The sequence below is a fragment of the Phalaenopsis equestris genome, unplaced genomic scaffold (assembly GCF_001263595.1).
Source record: "Phalaenopsis equestris unplaced genomic scaffold, ASM126359v1 Scaffold000002, whole genome shotgun sequence".
In the NCBI taxonomy this organism is placed as follows: domain Eukaryota; kingdom Viridiplantae; phylum Streptophyta; class Magnoliopsida; order Asparagales; family Orchidaceae; genus Phalaenopsis; species Phalaenopsis equestris.
This window is the reverse complement of record NW_018164444.1, coordinates 659,495-675,406: the sequence shown is the minus strand read 5'-3', so window position 1 is coordinate 675,406 and position 15,912 is coordinate 659,495. Positions and strand designations below refer to the sequence as shown.

Sequence of the window (15,912 nt, the reverse complement as noted above, 5' to 3'; positions counted from 1 at the left end):
CAAGGTTATTTGTGCTGATTGCTTCACACAAATGTAAATCCTAATAAATAAAAAAAATTGCAGGATGAAACATCTAAATGATTTCTCCTAAATTGAAGCCAAATAATAGGATAGCATAGGAAGTCACCAAAGTTCTTCTTCGAATCCGTGACATCCTCTAGTGTTTCCTCCTTTGGATTTCAAAACAAAATCTTTCAAATTTGAACCAATCCCCCTTCACACTTCTTAGTCCGATATCTTTGAAATGTCCTTACCATTTGAACTCCTTGAAGGTAATTTGATTTTTATCGAGAGTATTCTTAGGTAACTTCAGTTATCTATGATGTAATTAACTATAGGGGCTTGCCCTTATAGAAAGCTTTTCCCGAACCCAGTATAATAGAAACCCTATTTAATTCTTTATATTAAATAGGGGAACTTGTCGGCCAATACATTGGTTTCACAGACCAAACAAATGTCATAAATTTTTTTAGTTTATTTGATCGAGTCTCACCCTCAACTCTTGTGTTCATCCTTCGAGACTGTGTAGGTGGACTAGTTCCACCTGAGCGTTGTGTAAAATGGGTCCCGCACTGGGTCCTAAAATATTTTAATTTTGCAAATTGAACTAATACTGCATAAATTTTGAAAATTTTGAAATTTTTTTCATTAACCTGGTCTTTATACTTCCCTTTGTTAGTTTTAGTGTTTGCGCTAAAACTGCAACACTTTGGCCATATAACTAACCCCAGCACTTTCTCGGGCTCGTGAACCCATTTTATTCCATAAATTTAGAGATTACAAATGAGGGGTGCCCCCAAAGAGGTCCCCCTTTTCTAAACATCATGAAGCTCTTCTATTTATAGAAGATTGGAGGGGTAGAAGGTACACAAATTACATATTTTGCTATGTGTATGAAGAGATAAGCAAAAGACGTTTTAGTCCTTTTCATTTTGACCGTTGGATCGTATCGAGATCGATATAGACTTTCATGTCCATGTTTGTCAGCCGACTGAAGTGAGGTGTCTGTGGGAGAGAGCTTGGTTGGTCGACTAAAGTGAGGTGGTCGAGGGAGAGAGCTTGGTCGGCCGACTGAAACGAGGTGGCCGACTACTGGATTACCTCGAGATCAATACAAACAATTTTTAAGTATACATATAGTATTTAATTTATTTTAACCGAATAAAAATTTTATTTTTACTGATGTATCATTCACTGCAAATACGTGTAACATTTTTTTTCTAACCAATGAAAGAGGTGTGGCCCTACTACACTTAGAAAAAGAATGTCGAGGAAACTAAAACTACTTCCACCGTCAGTGACAAACGACAGAAACTACACTTGCCCCAGCAAGCACATGCTTCATGCATGAGCTAAGGTTAACAAAAGAAACTGTAAGATTTTCAAAACTAAAAAAGAAAAAAAAAACTCATTAAATTGTTTGACAAGTGCACACCTAAAATACCTCAGCATAAATTTTGAGAATATCCCGATGGTCGAAGGATGAAAGATCAAAGAAGATCCATCAATGAATAAAGTATACAAAACTCAAACTAAAAATGTCCATTGAATCAGTTCCTTCAGAGCAGAATCCATAGCTGATCAACAAATCATAGAAGCCAATCGACCACAAGGTCCAATCAGACAAAGATTCTGTTGAATGATAGATACCTTTAGACGACAAACCACTTGAACCTAATAGAACCTGTTGAGCGGCCTCTTGTCAATCCAAAAATTGTCGGTCGGGTGTGACCAATCTGTAGGAAGAGTCGAGCTCAAGATTTAGCTATTTATTTATTCATTTATACAAGTATTTAAATTTTTATTTATTTATATTTTACTAAATTACACTGTAGCGCCTCTATTAAGATAGGGATAAGCAAGTAATGGTATCTCATTTTTCTCTATAAATAGGGGGGTCATTTCTACATTAATGATGTTAATGAATCAACAATTAAAAAAACTCTAAAATCTTTAACCTATTGTGCTCTCTCTCTCTCTCTCTCTCTCTATCTAGTTTGGCAATTCACTAGCTTACCATGCATTCAAGCTGCGATTGATGATGATGCCTAGTAAGGAGCATAATGTGGCTTATTATTAACACTTAATTTTCTCACACAAGTATAATGTGGCTTACAAAGGTCATACATATATCAATCATGCCTAGTAAGGTGCAGTGCGTTGTGATTGATAATGATGTATGTGTAGCTGTCCCTAAAATTCTAAGGCCTAGAGAAGACCCAAGAAGAGAAGAATAAAAAATTTCTTAGAAAATAATGTCAAAAAGGCCAATAATATCAAAAAATGTGGGTGAAGCGGACTTTCGAGGCATCATAAAATAGCTTGTAGAAATTCATTGAGCAAATATCGTTCAGAACTAGAACAAACTAATAGAGTAACTCATGTGTTCAAACAAACTAGTTATACAATTAAATTTCGACCTAAATTTCCAATTATGAGAGAATGCATGAAGGAAGAAGCCTGAGGGAAAGCACGGTAGAAGACATTTTTTTGGAGTTATTTTCCTGATAAATTTTGTTTTATTCTTAAAAGAAATTTTTGCATGGTGCATGAGTTTCTTTTGATATGACCATGTGAATGGTGAAAACTTTTATGATATTTTTTTTTAGATAGAGAGCTGTTCGAGTTTGGTGGAAAACTTTACTTTATCTGTTTGTTTTTTGTTGATTTGGATATTCTGCTTTCAATTTTTGCATTTTGTTGGTTTATTCCTACAAAACTTATTTTGTGTCTACTGTTGCCCTTCACATTAGGGGTGTTTTGTAATGGAACTCAAAATGGTGTGATGGAATTGAAATTGTGCATAAAGTCAGCCTTTATAGTTGAGCCATTCTCTCCCTTGTTCCCGTATGTTCTCCTTGCTCCAAGCAAGTAGTCCAGATAGGAAGCCAACCAGAAAAGCCAAGAAAGAGCAAGTGTCGTGTGCATAGAGATTATGAATGTTTTTAACACTGTTACTACTGCATTGATGTATCTCTAAGTCATTGATCATTAATTCATCACTTTTTTGTTATTTAATTGCAGGGTAGATTGAAGGATGTAATATGCAGGGAAAATAATTGTCCACCTACTGCTCTATTAGGCAAGACTAAAAATATCGATGCATACATGTGTATTTTGTGTTTATTCAAGTAAATGCAGATTTTTTGTTGTTTGATGCAAATTCATAAGAATTGAATGGTATGGATGTAATTGCCACTTTTATTTTTAATCCATGTGGGAATCAAAATGTCACATTGTCATCATATTCATTGTTTTATATTGGTTGCCGGTCAAGGACTATCTATCCAAATAATGATAGTTTAAAATTGCAGGAAAAAAAATCAAATTTCTTCCCCAACTGTTGTATTCAGTCCATTTAATCAAAGATCATATTTATCTAATTTAGTTTTTCGAATATACCAAATTAATGTGAATTTATAGAAGAAATTGCTTACTTATACATTCAAAAGAAACTCATGCAGCCTGAACGCTGTATATTTTCACAGTTGTTGGATTTACAAACGTTCTTGGACAATTATTCTAAACCCGCTAATTTCACGCATTTCATGCTTTGCAAGCACAATTGTTGTTTGAATGATATCCCGCTACAATACCTAATCGAGGATTCTAATCTTTGCTGCCATACTGCCATGTAAGAAGATTAATATTATGTTTTAGTTCCTTGTCTATTTTGTTTTTGGCACAAGGTGCTTTATTTCTTTCCATTCTATGACCTCTAGTCGTGTTTTGTTCCTCTTACAATTTTAGTTTGTTCTGTCACAAGTAACATGGAAAATCAGGACTTATGCAAGGCCTCAAAGATCTCAAAAATCAACACAGCCAACCTGCAGCTTTCAGCTCCGATGATGATAATAATTTTGATGAAGAAGATGATTATTTTGATGATGACTTGGGGCTGGGAGACCTTTCTTCTATGGAAAAGATGATCCGTGACAGTTCATCAAATTAATGAGTTACTGTTGTAATTTTATTATTTTTTTTTAACTATAAAAGATGAATTGTTCTTATAATGTGAAAGAAATTGGTTGCTGCAGCTTACTTTTTTTTTAGTTATCTTTACGTAATGTATTATTTCTTATCAGAAGTATTGTAATTTGTTGTCAAGTTTGATTTCTAAATGATAATCTTTTGCATTAATCATTTCACTGTCTATGAAAGATTTTTTGGTGGTTTAAACATCCAACACCTAAACTTCAATTTTTTACATACATACCAACTTAATGGTTGTATATTTTATATCAGAAAAAGAATTTTGGTGGTTTAAATGTTAAAAAGTTTAGTTATTTGATATGTTTGATATGTAAATATATAGTATATAGGATTTTGGTGGTATATATATAAAAGCCCCAAATCTTTTTCATGTCCATCATCATTCCATTATTGCATTTCAGTAAATATCTAAAACTTGAAGATCAGTTTTCAATAATTGAGAATATCTCCTGGAAGGAGTTGGGCCTTCTACCATTTGTCTGGATAGCTTTTCTTGTACCGCAGATTACAAATGTGGGCGTTTTTGAAAGAAATGGGGCAAAATTTCACGAGTTGGAATGTAGGTGTGGATGCCATTAAGTGCTCTCAGGTTGGAGACCTTGGAAAGCTATGGGAGGCTTTGAAATTTCGTTGAGGTGATGTGAATGTGTTAGAATTTATCAAAGATGCTCAAGGAAGCTTTGTGGCAGTGTATTCATGCTGTGGTGGTGTTGTGTTGGTGTGTTGGTGGTGATGTGTTTACATGGGAGGGGTGTATAAGTGCTATGTGTGTTGGTGTGGTGGTGTGTTAGTGCGGTGGTGGTGTGGTGCGGTGGTGGTGTGATGGTAATGTGTTGCTGTGGTGGTGGTGTGGTGGTTTTATATGTGGTGTTCGTGCTATATATATGGGAGTGGTGTTGGTGGTGTGTTGATGGTGTGGTGGTTGGGTACTATGTGTGGTGGTGTGTAGGTGTTATTTGTGATGTTGTGTTGGTGTGGTGGTGTTGATGTAGTGGTGGTGTTGTGTATGTGCTATGTGTGGTGGTGTGTAGGTGTTATGTGTGGTGTTGGTGGTGTGTAGGTACTATGTATATGGGAGTGGTGTTGTTGGTGTATTGATTTCAGATGTTTTGTTTTTGTTACTGTTTCATATTTTGAGATTTTAAATGACACTTTATATTTTCATGATATTACCTTATATTATGTGTCACACATTTATGTTGATTAGTTATTTTCATTCTAATAGTTGTCATGGTAAAGACAAAAGAAATCGACTCATTAGCCATGTGGAATAAAGTGATGAAAATGATATTGTGCAATCTTTATCTTAAAGTGATGAAATTAGAAAACAGAGCAACAATTTACTTTAACAAAGAAGGATAATAAAATATAATAAAAATGTTCAAGGAAAGCACAAAAAAATGATAGAATGTAATTAAGAAAAAAAATTGGGATCAGTTGAAAAATGACTGTAAATATGGAAAGAGTTAGAGCAGGGATCCATGACTTGGGTTGGGATTCAGTAAAGTGAACCATTGATATGTCAGAGGAATGGTGGGCCGAGGGATTAAAGGAGAGAATTTAATGGTTGTATATCACCTTAACATGTGTTCCGCTTTTTTTACTTTCAAGAATAGAAAGGTAGTGCACACGACAATCACATATTCAAATTTGTCACCCAAACTCAGAAATACAACTTTTCATAGCCACCCTCAGGTTTGCTTGAATATGAACAAATGAAATGTACTCTTTGTGCAATACTAATTATTCTAATTATATTAGAGAAATATTATTTGGTCGATGTTGGATATACTTTACAAAGAGGGTTTCTCAAATCATTTCATGATATCAAATGTCACATTCATGATTTTGAAAAAGCTAGCAACGTTGTTTGGGGTAGGAAATAGACGTTTAATAAGAGGCACTCAGCCTTACGTGGTGTTATCAAAAGAACATTTGGAATTTGAAAAAAAATGAATTATTTTTCAAGATATGCCCACATATTTGTTTGGCAAAAAGTGTAGAATGTGGTTGCTACAATGACTCTCCACAAATACATTTGATGACATTCTTCACGTAGTGACATTGCTTCAATATAGCAGATGAAGATCATTCACATGTTTTTGTTGAAATGTATAAATATCGTCTAAGGCAATCAATATCACATATTGAAAGTAATTTGCCTGAGTCTTGTACCCTAGATGGGCAAGGTGATGGGGAGATGATGGAATTGAGAGAGTAAATTATAGATGTAATAGTTAGCAAGTGAAAGGATGTTGTATGTTTTTTTATTACTTTATATGCAATGTGTTGTAAGAATACTTAGTGTTTATTGTATTGATGATTTATGCAATGACATACATGATGAATCTCATTTTGGTGCAACTTTTATTTTCAGTTCTTTTGCATGTATTTTTTCCCATATTGATGGCCACCGAGGCAACCATAGGTACAATACTTTATGTATTTATTTATTGCATGTTTTATTTTTATTTTGGAGGTATATGATGTGATATTTTAACTTATGGGTTTTCTGGATGACCTATATATTGTTATGGGTTATTGACACATATGAAATTGCTATCAAGGCAACCAAGTACCCCTCCTTTTTCATTTGTATGCTAGTTGAGATTTTTCTAGATGGTCTTTGGGGTGATAAGCATCCACGACACATACAATCTCGACATTACATGATTCAAGGCAACCAAGAACCTTTTTTTTAAAGGTCTACTGTCTTCTTTTAGTGACAAATTATTCGTTAGTTTATAGTTTCTGCTTTGAGATCTCACAACTTTATAAAACTTTAATTGAGTATGTTTATTATTCTTCTTTACTAATGTTGCATCTAAAGGTCTTTGCTTTGTGATTTTAAACCTTCAGAAAAGATGAGCTCGAGAACTTCTAATGACTCTAGGGCATTGTACAACTACTGTAGACTGCAGTGCTGTCTGGTTACCTCTCGACATCAACATAGCTATGGAAGACCATTTTAAAAGTATTCAAAGAATAAAACATAGAATTGTAACTTTTTTCAGGAGGGCAGATCAGCTCGATGATTTTACCCCATATTGTGATTATGTGTGGAGACTTTCGTTGAAGGATGGATTATCTCGTGATATTAATCGTCTGCATTTTAAAAACACTATTATGATAAATTTAATTGTTATTTTAATAATTTTATTTTTAATTTTGATTGTTGTGTTAATCACTGTTTAATAATGTGTCAGTGTTTATTGTGTAATATTCAAATTGGATATTTATTCTCATGAATGAAATGTACAACTAAAACTGATTCTATTATAAACATCACAATGCTACAGAGGAAGAAATGTCATTGTTTATAAACAATTACAACACAACTATTGCAAAACTATATAAAATAAATAAACACAACTTTCCCACAGCAGTTTTTATGTAGCTGCTTCCTGGCACAACTGTTGCACAACAAATTTTTAATAAATTGCAGCTGTCCAAACAAACCCTAATAATAGTTTTCTTGTCAATGAAATTTTATATGAATTCCCTTGTATAATAGATTTGGGAATTTATTTTGTGACAAACTATATATCTGGAAGCTTTTTGAAATTGTCTCCCATGGTTAAACTAAAGATCAAATCAAATCAATCATATAGCTACATAGAAGTTTATCAGCTGGGGCAAATGCATGAAATTAGTTTTTGCTTTTATTATAAGGGAATGCCCCTTAATCATTATATTTTTGTTCAAGGCACTCTTGTGGAGGGCACTGCACAAGATTTACATGCATACCACTTAATTATTATGTATTTAAAGATATACCATCAAAACTTAAATTTTTACATATATCACTTTACCTATGGACGAAAAAGAGTATAAAATAAAGCCTTCGACGTTGGTGCAAAAGAGTAGGCTCCAGTTTGCATTCCCCAAATTAAATCATAATTTTATTGGCTTTGCATATTTTGGTTGCTTCCTTATCCACTTTCAAAGGTTTGATGCCTTGGTCTACCAAGGTTACAGCTGAGGGGTTCGGATTTGGCATTCCACAAGCAGTTGGAGTGCATGTATTGCCACCAACATTGCTAGGAGATGTTAATCCCTACAGAAAAATCACATTATGTACCTAGATGCTGGTCCACACACGATCAGATAACCGGCCACCCACTGTTCCTCCACCATCCCCACCCTTCTCCTCCCCCTTCCCATTTCTCTTCCCCTCTCGTCACCAAGGCCCTCAATTACTGTAATTTTTTGCTAATCTTTGCCGTGTGAGTCGGAGTTCCTATACTTAGAAACAGTTGAGCTATGAATTTTGAGAAGCTGTAAATCTTCAGTTGTTTGCTTGTTTTTGTATGATTTGATATTGTAATTTTCAAAGAATTCTTATGGCCACATATTTAAAACACCAAATCGAAATTTTTCTCTGTTTTTCTTTAATTCCAGAATTTACAAGAAGTACAAGGGCTACCTTCCTAAATGGCTTCGGGTAGAAGCGTTGCTGAAGCAAAAAAGAAGGATGTTTCAGAGATATTTGTATGCTGTGTCCCCGTCCGTGTCTTTCCCAGCTAGCATTTGTCGCGACTGCATCGTGATGGATTCGTTGACGAGAGGATGAAGCAAAAATGAAGAGGATGGTCGCACGAGAAGCTAGGCTGCGATCCCGTCTGTATAAACCGCGATAATCGTTACCTTTGCCAACGAGGTCCAGCGGAGCGGATGAGGAGAAAGATGGGAGTTTCAGAGGTCTATAGCTCGAGCAGAGCGAAGGAGGAGAAAGATGAGAGTTTAAGAGATCTGGATCAAGCCGTCACCTTCCCAACTCTCTCTAAAATCGCTGAGAATTTCCTTTCCCGCGCACGAATTGGCGTAGGCAAACGTTAGGAGGAGGCGAAGTTCCATTTCAGGAGAATGAGAAACTTTACTATTCCATCCAGGCAATATTAAATTTCGGGTTTCATATATAATTTTCAAGATTTGGGCTGTCAAAAAAACTCGTTGTTCGTGAACAGCTCGTGTTGAGCTCGTATAAACGAGCCGAAAAGCTCGAATTATAAACAAGCTAAACACGAATAACTCTTTGTTCTCGCTCGTGTTCGGCTTGTTTTAGCACGAAATAAAAACATTATATAAGTTTAAATTACATATATTATTTATATAATAATATATTATATATATTTATGTCTAAGTTTAAATCATAACACCTCATGTGACAATGTGGTTAGTGTCTTTTTTTGTATATATTTGATTCAGATTCGAATCTCGCACTTTACATCTATGTTTCTCAATATAAGTTTAACGAGCCAATTTCGAGTCGAACACGAATATGAATATTTAAATCGAGTCGAACAAGAACACACTGTTCACGAGCAGATTTCGAACACGAGCTATTTTGAACGAACCGAACACGAGCCTAGCCTGAGCTCGCTCAAACTCGGCTCGTTCATAACCCCATGTTCCTCGCTTCATATATGTAAAAATCTCAAAAAAATAAAAAAGAGAAAAAAAATCGTTCCACCAAAATTTATTTTAATTCTAGAGAAACTTCATCTGACCGACAAACTTAATTATTACCAAGGTACCGATTAATGCACCAAAGCATCTTTTTTTCTCGACTAAAGAAAGAGGAGCGGCCCTACCGACCTTACAGGTCGAGCTTCTGGCCCCAACAAACACCTGCTACATGCAAGAGCGATGGTTGACTCAAGAAACTGCACCATTGCCAATAAAAAAAATAAAAAAAATAAAAAAAACTCAGAAACTCATTAAACTATTTGTCAGGAATTGTGGATGAGCTGCCAGCATTACCCCCAACAACTTCCCGGCCCAGAGCCACCGCCACTCACAAGATGCGCGTTTATTTTAAAAACCGGAGAGGCTCGGGATCCATCACAGTTCTTCATTTTTCATACAATTTCAAACAATCGAAACAGAGCAAGCAACAGATGAGCATAAATAATGATTTTTAATAAAGACCGATCTCCACACATCCGCAACATCATCTCCCTCCCACGAAAACCTTATTACAACATACCTCTGTAAATAATATAAAAGCAGATTTAACAACAAAACATCTCTACGCTTCACGGCTCTTCCACCTTTTGGCCACTTCATCAAGCGCCTTATAAGACGACCCTCCTTCTCCCAAAGCCACCGCCACCTCCTCCTTCAATTCCTTCACCCTATTCCTTAAACCCTTTCCCTCCTCCCCTTCCATCAACTCCTTCACCACCCTCGCAATCTCCTCCCTATGAATCAACTCATCCTCCCCTTTATTCGGCCTAATAGCAATTTTCACTCCCTCAACTAACATCACAGCATTCATTGACTGTTCAGCGAACAATGGCCAAGCAATCATGGGCACGCCGTGCGTCACGCTCTCCAGCGTCGAGTTCCATCCACAGTGCGATAAAAACCCACCCGTTGCAGGGTGCGCGAGAACCTCAATCTGCGGCGCCCATGATGGCACAACAAATCCAACGCCTTGCGTGCGTTCCAAAAACCCCTCGGGTAAGTAAAACAGAGGGTTTTCTTTCGTGTGCGCGGTAAAGTAAGTGGACGAAGAATCCACATCGCAGGGGCTTCGCACGACAAGCAGGAATCTTTGCTTGCTGGCTTCAAGCCCCATTGCAAGCTCCCCAAGCTGCTTCCTTGTTAGAGTCCCTCCGCTTCCAAAAGACACGAAAAGAACCGACCCCTGCGGCTGCTCGTCAAGCCAGTTCAAGCATGGGGAAGACCCGCCAGCAGAACTAGCCTTTATCATCGGCCCCACCGGGTAAACCGGCGGCCGCTCCCCCCCCCTCTCACCCAAGAAAGCCTCAATCGCAGAGAAGCTATTCACTAAAATCCCTTGAGCATGCCGATAGAGCGCGGAATGGTGAAGCATCCATTTGTAGGCGTCGTTTGAACGATCTCTTAAAGGAGTGAGGATCTCTGGTCCTGGAATCGGAATGCAGCCTGGAAGTTTTATTGGTTCTTTGAGATCCTGATAAGGGCAGTTGACGGCGGCGTTGAGAGCAGGGAGCTCGAGCATGAGTGTGAGGAACTGGAGGTTGGTGGGGATGAACATGTAGTACAGGATACCCAGATCGCGGGCTATTTCGAAGCCATCTGTGGCGAAGAAGTCGGCAAGGAAGGCGACGAGATTGGTGGAACGTTGGAGTTCGACCAAGATGGAGCGGAGGGCGGGGAGTGAGCGGATGGAGACGATGGACATTCGGGTTTCTATTCTGGCGTCGGGAGGAAGGTCGTCGAGGGGAACGGAGGGGAGGGAGATGGAGGTGATGCTGGAGGGCAGGGTGTTGAGGAAGTTTTGAGTGGCTTTGTTGTCAGAGGCGGCGAAGGTGATGAAAGTTACACTGAAGTTATAGCGTTGGACGAGGAGTTTGGCCAGTTCTGCGAGGGGGAAGAGATGACCCATTCCGGGAGTTGGGAGGACGGCGAGATGAGGTCGGTGGGATCCGGTGGCTTCCATGGCTAGAAGCTAATGAGTAATTTGATAGCTTGGGCTCTTGGCAGGGAGTTCTATTCAGAGCAGAGGGATAGCCTACTGTGGGAAGCTCGAACAGGAAGGGGCTGCTTATATCTGTAATTTGTGTCAACGAGACGGAATGAAAATATCATAAAAGTCCCAATAGTTTTACAAATTTATTCACATTAGGCTTGTCCATATATAATATTGGGAATTTGATAAAAAAGAAAAGTATGAGTTGGATTTTATCATGAATTTAGATGTTTGAATAATAATTTAAAAAATGAATGAAAGAAGATGATTAATTTCTAAATAGAAAGTTTCAGGTGATCTTTATGTAATTGCCCACCGTAGAGTTTAAGGTGTGGATTAGGAAAAAAATATTAAGTACTACGCACGTAGAAGTAACGTGTGTAGCCAATGAAATCACGCCACGACACCCCGCGCGACAGAAAAAAAAACTGCACAGTAACACGGGGAATATTCCCTCCGGCGTTATTGATGTGTTATTCATGTGTTATTGCGTGTTATTGATGTGTTATTGTTTTATTATAACACCAAGAATATTCTCATGATAAAATAACACATGAATAACACACAATAGCACATAAATAACACGGGAAATATTCCCGACAGAGAAAAAAACGGCGCAGTAACACGGGAAAATATTCTCCCCCGTATTATTCATGTGTTATTTTGTGTTATTCATGTGTTATTCATGTGTTATTGATGTGTTATTGTGTTATTGTGTAATTATAACACCAGGAATATTCCCAAGACACAATAACACATCAATAACGCGGGAGGGAATATTCCCCGTGATACTGCGCCGTTTTTTTTTTCTCTATCGCGCGGGTGTCGTGGCGGGATTTCATTGGCGGCTACGCATGTTACTCTACATGCATAGTACTGATGTAATATTTTTCCGTGGATTAGAAATACTTTGCCTTTGCCTTTAATTTATTGTTTTCATCTTACATTTTTCATTTGTACTTAATATTGTTATCATATTAAAATTAAAGATAATAATCAATGAAAAAGAATTACCTTAGCTTTAGTACCGTTTTGGTAATTAAACTCTTTACAATAAAAAAAAAAATTAAATAAACCAATGCGAAAACATTACGGCCTAATAGTTGCATAAAGTTTTCTCTTAGTTCATGTATTTGAAAACCACATTTCTACCGATTACTCATCTGCCCTAAAACAGGATTGTAGATGGGTGCTCGGTTCGTTCAATTTTTTTTTTATTTGAATTTAACTTGTCTTTAAAATTTTTGTTCTATTCGTGGCTACAACTGTAATATCATGACTACAACTGTAACATAATTTGCGTTAATATCATGACTACAACTGTAGTCCCACGTTTGGACGTGGCATGTCGCACTGCTATAGGTGCACTCGCACCCGTATTGTGCACTGCTCTCATGCATTGTTCGGCTTTCTCATAGGGTACCTACGCCGATAAAGGCGTCCCCGCACCCTTATAGCCCGTAGCCCGCACCCCCGACCACTAACTATACAATACTTTTAAAATTGAAATTCTCAAAAAAAAAAAAAAAAAAAATCCACAACAACTTCAACACAGATTTTGTCATGGACCTGCAACGTAGAAAAAAAAAGCAAGCAAACAAATAATAAGTTTCTGTATAGAACCAAATGTCAAATTCTCTAGCAAATATTACCGAGTACAACACATTATGCCAATTCTATAGCATATTTTGTCTTGTGGACTAAACAAATCTTAATTCAATACAAGGAAGATACTTTAACTTTAAAAGAAAAAGTATTAATAGAAAAAGAAAGGTAAGATGTCTTGTAAACTCCTATAAGCTAAGATTTGTCACATCAGTCTTCTCTGGTTGCAAAAGGATCCAAGCCGGTTGTCAATTGGACTGACACTTCATCAGGTGGGTGGTAAGCATAGATGTCAGACATATTGATTGTAGAAAATGTGGCTATGACACAAGCATTCTCATTAATTTGTGTCACAACAGAAGATCCAAGTTTTTTGGGACTTAATTTGGAATAGTCTCTAGTGCGAAGCTTGCTTTACGGAGACGCACCATAACGAGATCACCAAGTTCTAAATCCTTGCGCCTTCCATGAAGATTTGCTTTCTATTTATACTTACCGTTTGATTCCAACAGTTTGGAAAGTACATCTTTTAAAAGTCTTGCAGCATTAGTGGCCATTTCATCAACAGGAATGTTCTTGCACTTTAATAGAACTGCGAGATCAAGAGTATTAGAACACGCCATGACCACAATTCATGCGACGTCGCAGCCCGCACTTCTGGAATTTTTTTGCATAGCCACACCGAATTGCAGCTTAACCACATTGCTCAAACCGAGAGTTGGGCGTAATTACTTTGTTTGACAGGCGTGATCACACCAGCATATATTCTTCAATTGAGAATAAATTCATGTGCGGGATTCTGATGATTTGTGGAAGGAATTTGAACTCAATCTATAAAAAGAACATTATTGAAGAGTTTTAGAGAGATTTTTGGGAGCAAATTCACAAGGAGGCTAGGGTTAGAGGGAGTTCTTCTCCTCTGAGTTCTTCGTTGGTCTGTTTTTCTAAGAGAGGTTTTGAGAGAAGTTAATTGTTCTTGTTTGTAAGAGAGGACTACCAAAGGGTTGTATGTTTGTTTTTATGTTAATAAATGTCTTTTTTTCAGATTTGATTTCCATGAGTTTTTCTTTGATTTTCTCTCATACTATGAGCAGCCTAAATTAGCATTCACACCTCTGTGATTTTTTGCTTGATATTTGTTGTTGTTTTCTCATATACATTTTTTCTGCGCTTTTAATTGTTAAACATTGTTGGTTAACCTACTGGCCTTCGTTTACTTTTAAAACGGCTAGTTAGAGTGTCAAAAACTATAATGATCTACGATTTCGACAGAAGCATAGTGGAACGATTAAGTTAACCACAAGATCTAAATATAGCATAAATTTTTTATTATGGATCTTACAAAAAATAGCAGAGATTTGAAAATTATTGGGGATGTCATAAAGATAAGTGAAAGTTATCTTTGTGGAATTACAATTCTTCTTTTGACCTAGGCATAGGCTTAAGAAGAAAATATCATCCCTAGTTGGCAACAACCATGTAGGATAAATTGCACAAAAAGTAAAGTCAGATGCCCCACTTGAATCACAGAAACACGATCCTCATTAATCTTGAAGAAACAATAAAGAAATTTAATTCATGTTTTCCTTTGTCTTTATTTTTCGTTGACTCTGATAGATTTAATATTTCTTTTTACTGTTTTCTAAATCACACCAAACTAGGTTGGAATTGTTAATAAATTGTAGCTTCACAATTTTCAAATTTGTTTCTTAGCACACTTTCTCATGGGAACAATACGCGGTACTCTTGCAAACAGCTTATTACTTTGACACGTATACTTGTGTGAGGTGGCCGCCAGCTTGGAGATGATTTTGCTTCCATCAAATACTACAATAATAGAATTCATACCTCTTTTAGCTTGTGGTAAACCTAAAACAAAGTCACGTTGTAGGTGCGACAAAATAAACTTGGTAAAGGTAAATAAAATCCTATATTTTGAGATGCCCCTTTGTAAGTTTGACATATATGACACTTTTCAACATAGCGAGTAACGTCACGTCATATGTGTGGCAAAAAAAAACTTACATTGCAGACAAACTTAGATTACATGGCCTCTTAGATTGCTGGCATGCAGTTCTTTATTCATTTGCAAGAGTTGAGAACAAATCGGGATACAAAACTAGTTACCTTGAAAGAGATAGCTATGGAAAATGGAGTATCCTCTGCTCGATTTAGAAGAGTGACATTTACTTCATGGATCAAAAAAATATGCATTGTCGCTGTATAGTTCTTGCAAATATTTTGAACCTGCAATTTTTATTTGTAGGGTTGTAAGAAGTGCTAACTTTTGGCTTAGAGCATCAACAACCTTATTTTGTGAACCAGCATTGTGTTTAATCACAATACTAAGCTTTTGCAAGAATAAAACCCAATGAGTGTGCATCCTACTCACTTTTGAGAATTGAGACATTGTAAAGATTGATGGTCACTATATAAATAAAATCTCGATGTAGGAGATAATGATCCTATTGCTTTAAGGAATGAACCATTACATACAATTCTTGCTTATTGGCTGACCACTTTTATCTGGTAGGACTTAGTTTTCATTATGCAATGGGCCACCCTTCTTGAGGAAGAATAACTAAAATGCTATATGTCCACATGAAATGGTTTGTCGAAGTTTGGTAAAGCCAAAACTGAAGCAATTGTTAAAGCTATCTTAATAGTTTCAAAACTGTGTTATTGTTCACCTCCCCAATGAAATGTTTTGCTTTTCAAGAAATCAGTAATTGATGCTAGACTAGTACTAAAACCTTTAGTATATTGATTATAAAAAGTATCCAAACCATGAAAACCACGCTCCACCGATAGAAACGACGGCTTTGGCCAATTTTGAATGGCTAAGAACTTTCTAG

At 36.7% G+C, this 15,912-nt stretch overlaps 2 protein-coding genes across 2 annotated transcripts; both read right to left on the bottom strand.

The window, feature by feature from the left end:
• Window positions 1-9,718: 9,718 nt before the first annotated feature.
• LOC110018043 (UDP-glycosyltransferase 72B1-like) lies at window positions 9,719-10,737 on the bottom strand. Its single transcript, XM_020715263.1, has one exon. The coding sequence runs from the start codon at window positions 10,709-10,711 to the stop codon at window positions 10,025-10,027; it is 687 nt and encodes a 228-aa protein (XP_020570922.1). The 5' UTR covers window positions 10,712-10,737; the 3' UTR covers window positions 9,719-10,024.
• Window positions 10,721-11,521, bottom strand: LOC110030531 (hydroquinone glucosyltransferase-like; the record flags this gene model as incomplete). Its single annotated transcript, XM_020733279.1, has 1 exon — window positions 10,721-11,521. A coding segment is annotated over exon 1 (702 nt), but the record flags the coding sequence as incomplete, so codon positions are not given.
• Between the last annotated feature and the right edge of the window lie 4,391 nt (window positions 11,522-15,912).